The 14416-nt window shown below is 35.7% G+C and overlaps 1 protein-coding gene across 1 annotated transcript; it reads right to left on the reverse strand.

Moving 5' to 3' along the window:
- LOC109228232 (auxin-responsive protein SAUR72-like) lies at positions 13073–13730 on the reverse strand. Its single transcript, XM_019393390.1, has one exon. The coding sequence runs from the start codon at positions 13559–13561 to the stop codon at positions 13226–13228; it is 336 nt and encodes a 111-aa protein (XP_019248935.1). The 5' UTR covers positions 13562–13730; the 3' UTR covers positions 13073–13225.

Here is a 14416-nt window from a genome sequence, read left to right on the forward strand (position 1 = left end):
CTCAATAACACAAAAACCCACAACCAAACCAAATTTAAAGAACTTCAAAATCCTTAATGAATCAACTTTCACTATTAGGCGCCAAAACGCTCCCGAGTCATACGCACTAGGTCCTCCTGTCCCTACTTCAATGATTTTTGATACTTGAGCAGGTTTCACTCCGTTTCGAGCTGGTTCTTGACTTTCGTCATCTTGTCGCTCAAACCTGCAATCAAGCGCACTTTGTAAGCATTCTGAGTCTATTTCATGACAATTCATACATAAGGCATAGGCAAGTATGGGCATAAAACGTGTTAAAATCACAGTTATCAGCAAGCAGCGCTCAACCGAGTGAACCCGGCCGAGCAAGCCTTTTAGATTTCCCTCTACCCCAAACTCATCGATGAATAAATAGAAAATATATCTCATTGATTAAACTCCAAGGGGATTTCATTAATAACCCCAATTTCCATATCCATTAGCAGCTTCATTCATAATTTTCAAAATAGTACGAGTTTATCAATTTAATGAAAAACATGTTCGCCAAATGCCAACATTTCTAGTTTTGACTCCTAACATCAACAACCGCCCACAACCTGTCTACAGAACCTATAAATACAACTGAAGAGTAATATGGAAATGCTGGCAACAAGGCCCCGGTTATACCTCAAAGCACAAAGTACGTGAGAAATAAAAGATACATGACCCCGAAATGAAGTGGGGCTCACCAACTCAGCTAAAAAGAGTATACCGTTGTCACTGATCAATGCCGCCTGCTGTGGACCCACCAGCATCCATTAAAGATGCAGCTCCGTCGGTAAAAGGGACGTTCGTACCGTCGAACAGCACTAGTATGTATAGCTAAAAGTCCACTTTTAAAATAGAATGCTCATATAAGCAAAGGCGACACACAGAAACAGCAAGTCACAATCAACAATATCCAAATGTCCAGTTAAAACATAATAATTTTAAAAATACGAAGATAATATATTTTTTTGGTTGGGAGATCATTAGCACCGATATACCACCGTCTTTGTTAGCACGGAGTCCGATCACGCTCGATCGGCTAGGCCATCTCTCCACGAACAATGTGGTTTGACATGTGATGCGAAAGAATGTTGTTACCAAGAGTAGTACCACCATGTGCGCAACATGGCGTCCGATCTCCACCCGATCATCTAGGCCGCCTTCCCACATATGCCATTTGGGTTGACTTTTCAAATTCACAGTTGTTACCGATTTTACCCCAATTAAGGGGAATAATCACAATTTCACCGATATTTCAATTTCATCCCAAATAAGGGGAATAATTACAATCCACCCCTACACCGGCACAAGTAGTTTGAGGTGTGGGCCTTATGACCCACCCTTAATCGATTTTGCTAATGATACTCCCAAAAATATTTTTGATTTGATTTGCACACAAAGGTAACATAAATACAATTGTACTCACCTCAACACTTTCACGTTGTAGAAATTCTCATTAGTATTTTCAACCATTCGCAACAATAATATTTCCTTGGCTCAATTGGTCATTCACGAGATTCTTTACTCCTGGCACAATGGTCGTATTTCATATCCCACACTTTCACCTCTTTCAAATTCAAAGATCACCATCAAATATCAACATATAGAATATTTCAGCAATCATATACCTTAAATTCATTAGTAATGGAAACTTTAAACATAAAAGGTTTCTTCCCAAAGAATGGGGAATACCAACCAGCAATAGAAACACACATCAAAATCCTAAACAATCATTAGACCATTTATTCTTGCAATACTCTTCCCCAGAAAAGTCAATGTACGATTCCAACACCTGAGTATGTAAGAACTCTAATCACACTGGATATATTTATAAAGAAAGGCATTAGTTAAACAACCACTTAGGAGAATGAATTGAGTACAAAAGGTTTTAAGCAATTCTATTTTCGAAGTCACTTTTAAACAGTTGAGTCGAGGCTCATTTCATAATTTTTATCACATCCCCTCATTTCATTAGCACCACTAGTCACAATCATAACTTAAATTCTTGGCACGTTGGCCACACTCTATATCCCCAATTTACTTATATCATTTTCAAGCATCTTTATAGATTATCAACAACAATACCATTTTCAATCAAGACTTTAGGTACACATATGAGCAATTTAGAGTCTTAAGCATATCGAGTTTTTCTCACACGATTTAGCATACTAGCTTTCATTTGAAACACGACTCAAGCAATAACTTTTTAATACGCATTCCATACTTTGAACATATATATTATGAACTAAAACTCATTCGAAATAGTCAAGTTTATAAGGAATAACTCGGAATTTAGAAATTAGGAATCTTGAGCCAACCATACATGAACTTATGCAAACATTTATGGAATTCGATTTAAGAGGGAAAGCTTAGCCAACATACATTATTTAAGCTTTACCTTAGGTTACTACAACGTTCCGGAAATTCTAGCAATCCCAATCTATTTTGAGACATAACAAAATTGAACACAAATTAGGAAGATATTCATGGTCTCAGCTTTTTCTGCATTTTATCAAACACTAGGTGTGCATCTTGATTTCAAGGTTCTTCTACAATATTTCCTTGATTCCACAACCTAGTCTTTACTTATTTGAGCTCAACAATCTTCCCACAAACCTTATTGGTACAAGCATACTTATATAGTACTCTTACACCCAAGAATAATACTCTTCATAACCCATCCTTTACTCCAAGCTCAAAATTAATGACTAGGGTATGGAACCTTACCTCTTAGATGAAGATCTTGTGATTGGCTTCCTTGATTCTTGAAGATTGGTGCAAGATTGGATGATTAGAATGTTATGTTTCCTCCTTCTCTCTCTAAAATACCCTCACCTCTCTCTAGATTTACCAGAAAATCACCCCAAATAAAGCCCCAAAGCCTATTTATCAAAATAGGGTCGGGTTATGAAAATAGGAAAATGAAGCCTCAGAAATCAGGTCTGCGATTGCAGAATGGACCGCAGAATAGGTATGTGGGTCGCGGAATGGATCGCAAAATTGGTGCCCAGAACTGGGCTACACTGGGCAATTTTGCGACCATTTTGCGGTCCACAGACCACTTCTGCGGTCCGCAGAATGATTCTGCGGTCGCAGAATTTGCCACATGATTGTATTTTGCCGGCCTTTGGTAATTTGGTCATAACTTTTTGTAGGAGTGTCCAAATGACGAACGGTTTGAAGCGTTAGAAACTAGACTCGAAGATATTTCATTTGATAGGTTGTGCATCACATAAAATTTTATAGATATGTAGATATGCTCGTCCAAAGTGCGGGCTTCTGCGTACTTATTTGAAATTTTAGTCTGTCATGTAATTTTCCAACTTGGCTTAGACTTAGGCCTTTCCTTAGACCCCAAATTACTTATAATGTGCGTCATACACTTATTATCATATCCAATTGATATCCATCATATTAATAGTCCTCATCCAGACACAAAATAATATAATTAGCCTACCTTGGCACCACGAAATCTTGAATTACTTAGCAAAATTTTTTGGGGCCTTGCATAAACGTAGGAAGAGACGCCAGGGACTGCGGTAAGGAAGCGGCTCTACCTCGATCTCCAAAACTCGGCAATCAGCACCGCTGACAATGCTCGACTAGGTCCAACTCCTGAGTCTTCATAATTAAGTGCAGAGTGTAGTATGATTATAACCGGCCACATGTACTCTATAAGTATCATGACTAACCTCAGCGAAATAGTAGTGGCAAGAATAACTAATGATACTCACTTAACAACCTGCTCAGTTCAAGGTATACAAGTACACAACTATAGTACCAACTAAACATGAAACACAAGTATATCCAAATCAGTGCACATTGAGAAGATCTGCCAAGTCTTATAACAGTATAAAAGCTCAGTATATAGATGAGATATGTATTAATCATCAAAGGATCACCAAGATTAGCATATAGAGAAGATATGCATTAAGAACCAAGCCAACATGCACAAAATTAACATATAGAGAAGATATGTATCGTGCCTTCACCTTCTAATCAAAACTGCATATGGAGAAGATATGCATAAAGAGGCATGTATACATTTCAAAACTAGCATAGAGAGAAGATATGTGATAAAAACATGTATACACCCAAGGCATTTACAAATAAAGAAGAATGCAAAAACCAAACACTGATCCAGTTTCCTCATACCGCATGTACATCATCAAGAGAGAAACATGAGAGGATGATCCTAGGGGGTATGGATCCTTATCCGCGCGCTGCACGGACAACTCACATGCCATAGTATAACAATTGCACGGACCGGTCACGCGCTATCATAACTCAGACAGCACGGACCACTCATGTGCTACCAATCCAGTCCATATTACACATAAAGCGTACACAAGAATGCATGTATACGAACAATAAATATCAAATCTATACTCATGGACTGGTAAAAGTGACATGCTGAGGTGTATGTATGTACGAACTATACTACCATAGCTCTAATTTGGCGAATACGCCAAAAAAGAATATTATCATGTTTGAATAGAAGATTAACCTACACGTGATACCTAATATGATTTCAGTATCTCACAAAGGGGTACAAACATATAAAGCGTGATAACATGAAGCTTAGTATTCTATTGAAGGCATAACATTGCCTAAACATTGCCCTAAGCATGTATAAAAACTTGGTGCGCCTACACATGCTCATCCCCTGCATGTACGCCAACCTCGGCACATAGCCATCATTTAGTGCCTCAAACCAAGGCTAGGAAATATACTTACCTCAAACAAGCCAAATCAGTACTCCAAAAATGCCTTTCCATATGAATCGACCTCCGGGCGACCAAAATCTAGTCAAATAACACACCACGGTGCCAAATAATGCCAAAGCAAACAATAACTCAGCATAAAGACTCGATCTTTAATCAAATACAGAAAGTCAACAAAAAAATCAACCCGGCCTAGCAACCCAACAAAAGTCACATATCCCAATCACTCATTCTAACACGAGTCTAAATAAACAAGTTTCACTCAAATCCGACATCAAATCAGGGTTCAAATTCCAAATAATCACTATCCAAAATGTAGCACAAAAATCTAAATTTTTCTCCTTTAACAACATATTCCAAGTGCACAAAACAATTGGCAACCAAGGTCTAAGGTCCAAATCAAGTATAGATTACTTATCCTCCAAAGTATTGGGATAATCCCTCCAAAAATCGCCTCTAGCCAAGCTCCAAATCTCCAAATAATGAAAAATGAGCTAAACCCTCGAATTATAATACTGCCAAGCAATTTTTGCTCCTGCAGACCAGACTGTCGCTTCTATGACGCTGCTTGTATGGAAAATTTCTCGTATCTGCAAGCACACTTAAGTCCACGACCATTTTCTAATGCGAGACCATTCTTGCTTTTGTGGAATCGCACCTGCACAAAGACCTCGCATGTGCGCAATCACTTCTGCACCAAATTCTCTGCACATGCGGACTCCTAGCTCCCAGCAAAACTCCACTTATGCAACTACCTGTCGCTTCTGCAGACTTGCACTTGAGCACCATACCACGCAGGTGCAAAATACCAGAACCGGAATTGCCAACTAACCTAAAAATGATTTGAAACCCACCCGAGACCCCGTCCAATCATACCAAAAATTCCTACTATTTTCCTCAAACCTATCCAAATACTCAATACAATGCAATTAATATTAAAATAAAGAATCATTGATCAAGATCAATCTCTTAAGTTCAAAAACATCCAACTTCATACCAAGCGTCCAATTCAAGCCTAACAAATCCGGATTTCAATCGAACTTTGCACACAAGTCCCAAATGACAAAACGAACCAATTCCAAATCTCTGAACAACAACCCAAACACTTTATCATCAAAGTCAACTCCCGATCAAACTTATGAACTTTCCAAACCTTTAAATTTTAAATTTTAAATTTTTGACAATTAGATCCAAATCATCATAGGAACCTCAAAATCTAAATCTGGGCATACGCCTAAGTCCAAAATCACCATACGAACCTATTGTAACTATCAAAATATGAATCCGAGGTCATTTACATAAAAATCAAACCTTGGTCAACTCATACAACTTAAGCTTCCAAAATGAGATTAAGTGTCTCAATTCACTCCAAAACATTCCTGAAACCAATCCCAATCATCCCCACAAATCACTAAATATCAAATACATAAATGGGGGATATCAAATAGGAGAATGAGGCAGAAATACACAAAACGACCGACCGGATCTTTATAGACTTCCAACACTTCAAAAGCAGTTGGCTAGGATTTACGTCCAAGAGATTGTTCGCATGCATTATGTACCTATTTCTATCATCTCAGAACACGACACTCAGTTTACGTTGCACTTTTGGAAGGCAGTCCATCGTGAGTTGGAGACGCCGGTTAGGTTGAATACTGCATTTCACCCTCAGATTGATGGACAATCTGAGCGGATCATTCAGATTTTGGAGGATATGTTGAGGCACGCACCATAGATTTCGGAGGCCAGTGGGACTAGTTTCTACCTTTAGCAGAAACTGGGCAGAAATCGGTGCAATTCGGGCCGTTTTCGAGCCAGCCCGCCCATTTAGCACTTTAATTCATATACTCTTTGTACGTGTATTATTTTCTGAGTCTTACCCCTGTAATTATAATTTCACTTTGCTACAAAAACAAAGAGGGAAAAGAAAGTCAAAATCATTCACCTAACATATTTTCCACTCCATTTTACTTGTAGAACAAAGTGGTTGAAAATACTAAGACAACCAACTCTAGCTTAACCCCCTCCTACGGTTTAAAGGAAAGAAAATGGAGAAAAAATCTTTTAAAAAAAAAAAAAAAAAAAAAAAAAAAAACATCTTCTTAGGATCAAATGAATCAATCATGAAGTATATAACCAATTAAATAAATCACAAAATTGTGTAATACATAACTAAAATACAAATTTAAAGAAAATTACATTATTTATTAACGGTTAGAGCCATAATACTCGCTGGCAAACTCTTTACTAATCCAAATAAATGTTATTGGCATGCTTCGTGAAAATTGTGTTTGTACGGCATCTGTACAATGAATATGTTTGTACGGCAATTGTACACAATCTTGACATGAGCCTAACTCTTTACCTAATCCTATTTAGGTGTCTATAATTTTGAGAGATCAAACTCGTCCAAATTGTTTTAGATGAGAGGATTAAGTAACAAACCTACCCCCCCCCCCCCCCCAAATTAGTTTCTTGCTTTACCTCTCCTCCTCTTTTTTCTTCTTAATTTGTGCATCTTCATGTTATACTTTAATAGTGCATCAAATGGTGCATTCCCTAGCATTTGCTATACTAGCTATAGTTTGATACATTTGATATTTTTATTATTAGACATAACTTATCTTGGCGTGATCTGATGGTGTACTTTTGTTAAGCTAGTATTGGAAAACTGTTAATGGAACATGATACCACTCACCAGTATTAGTTTTTAAAATACTTTTCTGTCTTTTTTGACAGGGGCTGAGCTACTTATTAGGTATGAGTTCGGATGAATCCAAGAGTTTTCACTTAGATCCTGTATTTGTATTAGGAAATTCATTAAATATGTATAACTATTTAGCTGCGAATGCAATAGATAAATAAGCAATGGGTTCAATAACAAATTAAGAACGTATAAACTTCAAATGCTAACTCCGCTTCTATTTCTAGTACGACAAAAGGTTACGTTATTTTAGTTAGTAAGCATATATATATATATATATATAAGAAAATTTCATAACGAAAAATCAATCATGGTTGGAGTTTAATGGACACAAAGTTGGTGACTACAGTAATTAGTGGAAGGTGATGGATATTAAGGCAAGGTTGATGGTATTAGCTATATAATAATTGTAAACAGATAAGAAATAAAGTAAGAGGGAAGAAAACCCAAGAGCCAAGTGAATTTCTCCTTGAAGGATAAGATATTTTTCTTGAAAATAATAAACTTAAACTCTTAGGTATTTACTTATCATTCTATTCAGGGGCGGATCTACCTTGGCTCAAACGGTATCACGTGACATCGCTTCATTACAAAATTTTATTAAATATGTATATATAATTAAAATCCAAAAGCATTGTAGATGTTATATTTAATAAAGTGACAGCACATGACAAGAATTGCAGTCTAGCTCATTCGATAAAGCGTGTCATTTACCAAGGGTAGGTCGAAAGTACGAAGGTTGGTAACTTCGCTTTTCGTTTCAACATTTTTTGAGCCGCATAACAAGTGGCCTCTTATTAACATAAGACTAAAATGATGGATCTTCTTTTTTTTTTCATTCATCTTCTTTTTCAATGTTGAAATTGATTAAGAACGATTTGCAAAATCGAATGAATGATGAGTTTTTATGTGATTGTCTAGTATTTTATATTAAAGAAAATATTTACTCCCTTCGGTCTATTTTAAGTGATTTTTTTGCTTTTTTTACGCATACTAAATAATTCACCTTTTGGTAATAATTAATAATAAAATTGACCATATTAACCTTAAGTTGCTCATTAGAAATATAACAAACGACTCTAGGCTCTTTAATCTAAGGACAACTTTGAAAAGAAGAAGTTAATTCTTTCTTAATATTTGAAAAAGTGAAATATTGTGTACCACAAAAAAATGCCAAAAATTACTTAAAGTGGACCAAGAGGGAGTAGTATTATTTCTAATGAGGTTGTTGAGTACATTTTAAAAAATAAATTTTCACTTACAATGTTTGAGGTGTTTTATTAGTTATGATGTTGTTACAGTGAGTTATTATGTATTTACTTTTTAAAATTGTGACACCGCTTATATAATATCCTGCGTACGCTACTGATTCTACTCGCTTCTAGTTCTGAAGCCATAAACATGAAATGACATGGTATCTCTTCAAGATTAATATACGGCATTATATAAGGAGAGTGATTGAGCCCGCCGCAAATCACGCGAACTCAAGCATAAACTTACTGTGATTTGAAAATATCATGGTCTAAAGATATATTTTTCACTTTCTGCTTCCGAGAAGAATCACATGCACAAAGCGGTTTGGGCTTGTATCTGGATTAATTGCGAAACAACTCCTTTTCTAACAGAAATAGCAAAATGGGGCCACAAAATAAAATATACTACTACAACTAAGGGTGTTAAACGGGCCGGGTCAGCCCTGTTCCAGACCGGCCCAAACCGGAACCGGACCGGTAGAAGAGGGCTGGGTCGGGTTGCACCGTTTACATTTGAAAACTGGTTACCCGGACCGGTATAACCGGTGGATGAACAGTGTTGTTAAACCGGTTAACCGGCCCAGACCGGTTTAAGGTAAAAAAAATTAATTTTTTTTTTTAAACTGGGCCCAGATCTGACCGTTGGCAATGGTCCATTTCAAAAAATGGTCGTTGCCCAACGGCAGAATTGCACAATTAGCCCAATTTTGGTTTTTTTTTTTAAATTAACCCCCTTTGAAAAACTATAAACCCCCCCCCCCCTCTTCCTCATTTCTTCACTCATCTCTCAATTTTCATATTCTCTCATTCTTCAATCTTCATTCTTTACCTATTAAAGTGCAATCAACTATTTGGCTCTTTTTTTTTTTTTTGGATTTTAATTTGTAGTAGTATTTATTATTTGAAGTTTGAACAATTGAACTTCAAAATTGGAACAATTGACGTTTCTTCGTGGTAACATTGGAGTTGCGAAATCATCAAGTGCTCAATTTATTGCCGAATTCGGTGTACTCCCTCCAACTCTTTCTCTTATTTACTATTTTATTTGTATATTTATTTATTGCTAGTAGTTAAACTTTTACAATATGTTTAATGCTGCAAAAAGAGTTTGTAACAAGGTTACTAATCGAGGAAATAAAAAAAGAGGTAGTACTTCGGCTTCAGCATCCGGTAGTAATTTAAATACCTCTCCAAATATTCCTGAAACATTACCTGATAATAATATAGATTATGAACAATTGCAGGAAGATTTTGGTATAGATGATAATGAATTAGAAGTGGAAGATGAGATACCACTTACACCTAGTAGTGTTGGAGCTGCTAGCAAGGGTGGTGGTCGTGGTGCTAGTAGTAGACCACCTGTGGCCCCGACAAGTAATCGTAGAAAAAGAAGTAAGGTTTGGAAATTTTTTGAGGAAATACAAGGTACTGATAGAGTTAAATGCAAACTTTGTAATGATACTTTTAAACATAAGACTGGAGGACAATTAGGGGGGACTAGGACACTTAGTAGACATATGAGAATTGAGCATCCTATAGAATGGGGATCTGATGGAGATGGAAATCAATCAACTCTAAACCCTACTACTGGAGGTCTTGTGAAATATGATAAAATGAAGGATCGTGAGGAGTTAGCAAAAATGATTGCTTTGGGTTGTCTACCTTTTTCTTTTGCTTCATCATCATATCTTATTATGTATACTCAAAGGATTTACAATCCTTTATTTAAAGGTATCCCTAGAAGTACTTGTACATCTGATATCTTTAGACTTCATGGACAATATCAAAACATACATACGTTATTTGTTTAGCCACCTTCCTTGTAGAGTTTCTCTAACTTCTGATATTAGCCATGCTATTAATGGAAATGATTATTTGACAATTACATATCATTGGATAGATGATACTACTTGTATGCAAAAACGTATTATCGCTTTTAAATATGATGAAGATCAGTCATACTATTGCGTTTATAAGTAGTACTATTTGTGAAGTTGTTGAATTTTATAATCTCAAGCAAAAAGTATTGTGTATGTCTTTTGATAATGCTTCTAACAATAATGCCGCAATTTCAATATTAAAACTGCATTTGCAACCACCTCTTGATGAAATTTTTCATGTTAGGTGTACATGTCATGTTTATAATTTAATTGTTAAAAGTGGCCTTGATTTATTTTCAACTGAGATTACTCATGTTAGAAGAGCAGTTGGTGTTATTCAAGGAAATAATAGACAATCTAGAATAAAGGAATTTAAGAATAAGTGTGTCCAGTATAACCTTAAACCCAGATTCATGCCATACGAAATTGTTACTAGATGGAATTATACATATATATTTTTAAAATGTTGCTACAAATATAGATTCCCAATAACTGAAATTGCTAATGCGCATTGTACTGATCCAAACCGTATGTTAACAACTACTACTTGGGAGGTCATTAATGATGTTGTTAAATTTTTACATAAATTTTATACAACTACTGTTGAGTTTTCTGGAGCATATTACCCTAATGTTACTATGGCTTTAGTACATATAGCTGAAATTTCTTTTCTACTCTTTGAATTTAAGAAGAAAAAAAAATATACGGATGTTGTTGAAAAAATGCAAGCAAAATTGAAAAAATATTTCTTTCCAATTCCTCCGATTTACTTAATTGGTGCTGTTTTAAATCCCTCTATTAAGATGTCTGATTGTTACCAATTAATGAATGCATCAGGGAGTGCATTTAGCCAAGCAAGACAACAACTTGGAGACACCCGTCACTCATTGGGAAGCAATGCTTTGGAAGTTTTAGTATGTTTCAGAGATTGGATTAGATCGGAACGAAGAAATCAAGGACGTGAAGATGTTGATTGCCCAGAAGACGAGGAACTTGGAGATATATTAACACATGGTAACCCATCCGAATTTAACATTCCAGAAGAAGGTCACTCGGTTCATATTGATTATGAAGAACTTACTAAGGCAATGCAAAACCTTTGAATTTACTCTTTTTTGGTTAATTTACTTGTTGTTAAATGTAAAGTGTAAACCTTTCAATTTGTAAGTTTGAATTTTGGAATAAATGTAGCACTTGCAATTTATAAGTGCAATTTTTCCCCATCTTCCTTGTATTCTTTATATTAATACTTTGTATTAATATAACTTACAATAGTTATACAAAATACAAAAAAAAAAAAAAAAAAACACTAACCCGACCCGGCCCGGCCCCTCCAACCCGTAACCTTTACGGTTCAATTTTACCCGGTATAAACCCGAACCCGTTAAACCCGGTAAGCCCCAACCCGTAACCGGCCCGGACCATAACCCGTACGGGTACAAAAATTCTCTACCCAGCCCGGCCCGGCCCACCCGTGAAACACCCATAACTACAACTACTACTCTAATACAGTACTAGTAATATTTGTCAATCGCAATGTGTATTGGTGTTGCAAAACCAGCTGTTTGCAATAAATTTTCAAGTTATGAAAAATAAACTGCAATCACAAAATAAGAGAAAAATATTTTATACTAATCAATTGTAAGTATAATCCTGTTTCTCCCTTGATTCTTCTTTCCCGATTATCTCCGTGATTCGAGGGCTGAAGCAGCATATTTCTTAAATGTAGGATGATACAGACCTCCTGAGGATGCATTTGACCTCCGGCTTCTTGAACTATTTGATTGTCAAGAAGTATCTTCCCATATTTTGATCTCGAATATCTCAAGAGTTTATGGAATTGATGAAATGAGATTTGGAGCAGGAAGAGATGAAGGGCAAAACTGGTCCCACTGAGCGTGCCAATTTGTTTGCAACAAATTTATGCAGAGAAAAATAAAACTGCAATCACAAACAACTATAAAGAAAAAAACAATTTATTTATAAAAATTGTAGGTTACAACGCTGTTTATCATGCGGGTACAATTCTGTTTGTTCCCTTGATTTTTCTCTCTAGTTCTCCATAATTCGAGGGCTGAAGCAACATATGTCTTGAATGTGGGATTGTGAATATCCAAAGAGTTTATGGGAATTTTGAGACGGCACTTCAAAAGAATATGTATCCCTTTACATAGGTGTGCATTAGGATTTAGGGTAGAATAACTTCCAAGAAATTATGATAGACTCTTAGGATTTTAAAAGTCTTGTAATATTTTGAATTTAAGATTTAGCTTGATTCTTTAAAATTTTGTTCTCTACGCCAGCATGAATTCTACGGGTTCCACAACATCTGAGTACTAATTTAGACAGTGACAGAAAAGTGATTCTATATATTTAAACAGTGAATAAATATATACTCTGTAATATGTATACATGTATATTCCAATAATTTAACAACTTTTAACTTTGACCACCAAAACTCAAGCAGATGAAAGGAAATCAAGTACTCTCCCCTAGATTTGAACATCAGACCTAAGTTTTTCGTAGCTTTCTGCACTTTTTTCATTATCGAATGTACTTACACGATTTATAAAAAGGAAAAAAAAAAAAAACGATCTCCAACTAATAGGACGGCAAATATCTGCTACACGCCTCTACCTAACAAACTAGTCCGACTGCTCAACAGCTAAGAGCCTGGAGGGCGCGTTCAAAGACGATGACGTGGCAGGGGATACGAAGAACGCCTTTCTGCTCATAACCATATTCTTGTGCAGATTTATCAAGGAGATTGACGAAAATCGGGTGGTTAAGGAGCTCAGCGCTGACAATAAACCTCTCCATTTCTTCGCCTACGTACACAGGAACGTATCCCTCAGGGACTTCGTCGGATCCGGGCTTACCGTTTCTGAACGATTGAAAACGTCGGCGACGAGATGATGACGTGGACTCGGCAAGAAGTAGGGAATACTCTGAGGAGTCTGCTACGCGCGAAAACCTACGAATGAGCTTCTTCATTGCAAAAGAAGAGTAGAAGGAAGTGCCGAGAATTTAGAAGAGAGCAAAGGGAGTTAAGAATGTGGGAGAAACAGAGAGATCGCTATTAAGTATATAAAGAAATGAGGAATGTAAAGAAAAAGGGAGAGGTGGGAGGTACAGGCCGGAGTACTTGACAGGTACAATTACTGTTTGTCTGTCTCTCTTTATTGATTTTGGCTTAATGCTAATTTCTAGTCACACTTCACCTGAAAAATACTGTCTTATTTGGCATTATATATATATATATATATATATATATATATATATAAGAGATTCTTTTTTTATAATTTTTTTTTATTCATTCTAATTTATGTGACATAACGTGATTAAACATACAATTTAGATTAAAAAAAATGAGAACTTCACAAATTCTCTTAAATATGCAATACTAGTATTTAAGCGGCTATAAGACTTTTAAAACTGGTAATCTTAAGCATATCATAATATATGTGTGGCTATAAACTTTTTGAACTTATGATACTAAATACATCATAATATTTTTGTGACTATAACGAAAAGTTTAAAGTTAATAATTTTTAAAATATAACTAACTCTTTCTTCAAAAATGAAGTTATAAGAAAATTATTTCAGACAAGCTGAAATAAAGCGAGATTGAATTTAAATTAAATTTGTATGCTATTAAATTTCAATAAAAAAAATTTAGAAACTATCCAATATTATATTTTTCATATAATATCTGTTCATATTCAGACATCTTCTTCCTAAAGAAAGGGGGCTGAGAGAGCTTGGTAGCCATAGTTTTTCCTTTTTAATTTTTACAAAATAAAGGAGAGTAAATATTTAAAGACCAAATAACTCCTGATAACTTACGGT

Source organism: Nicotiana attenuata, chromosome 6, assembly GCF_001879085.1.
Source record: "Nicotiana attenuata strain UT chromosome 6, NIATTr2, whole genome shotgun sequence".
Taxonomy (NCBI): Eukaryota; Viridiplantae; Streptophyta; class Magnoliopsida; order Solanales; family Solanaceae; genus Nicotiana; species Nicotiana attenuata.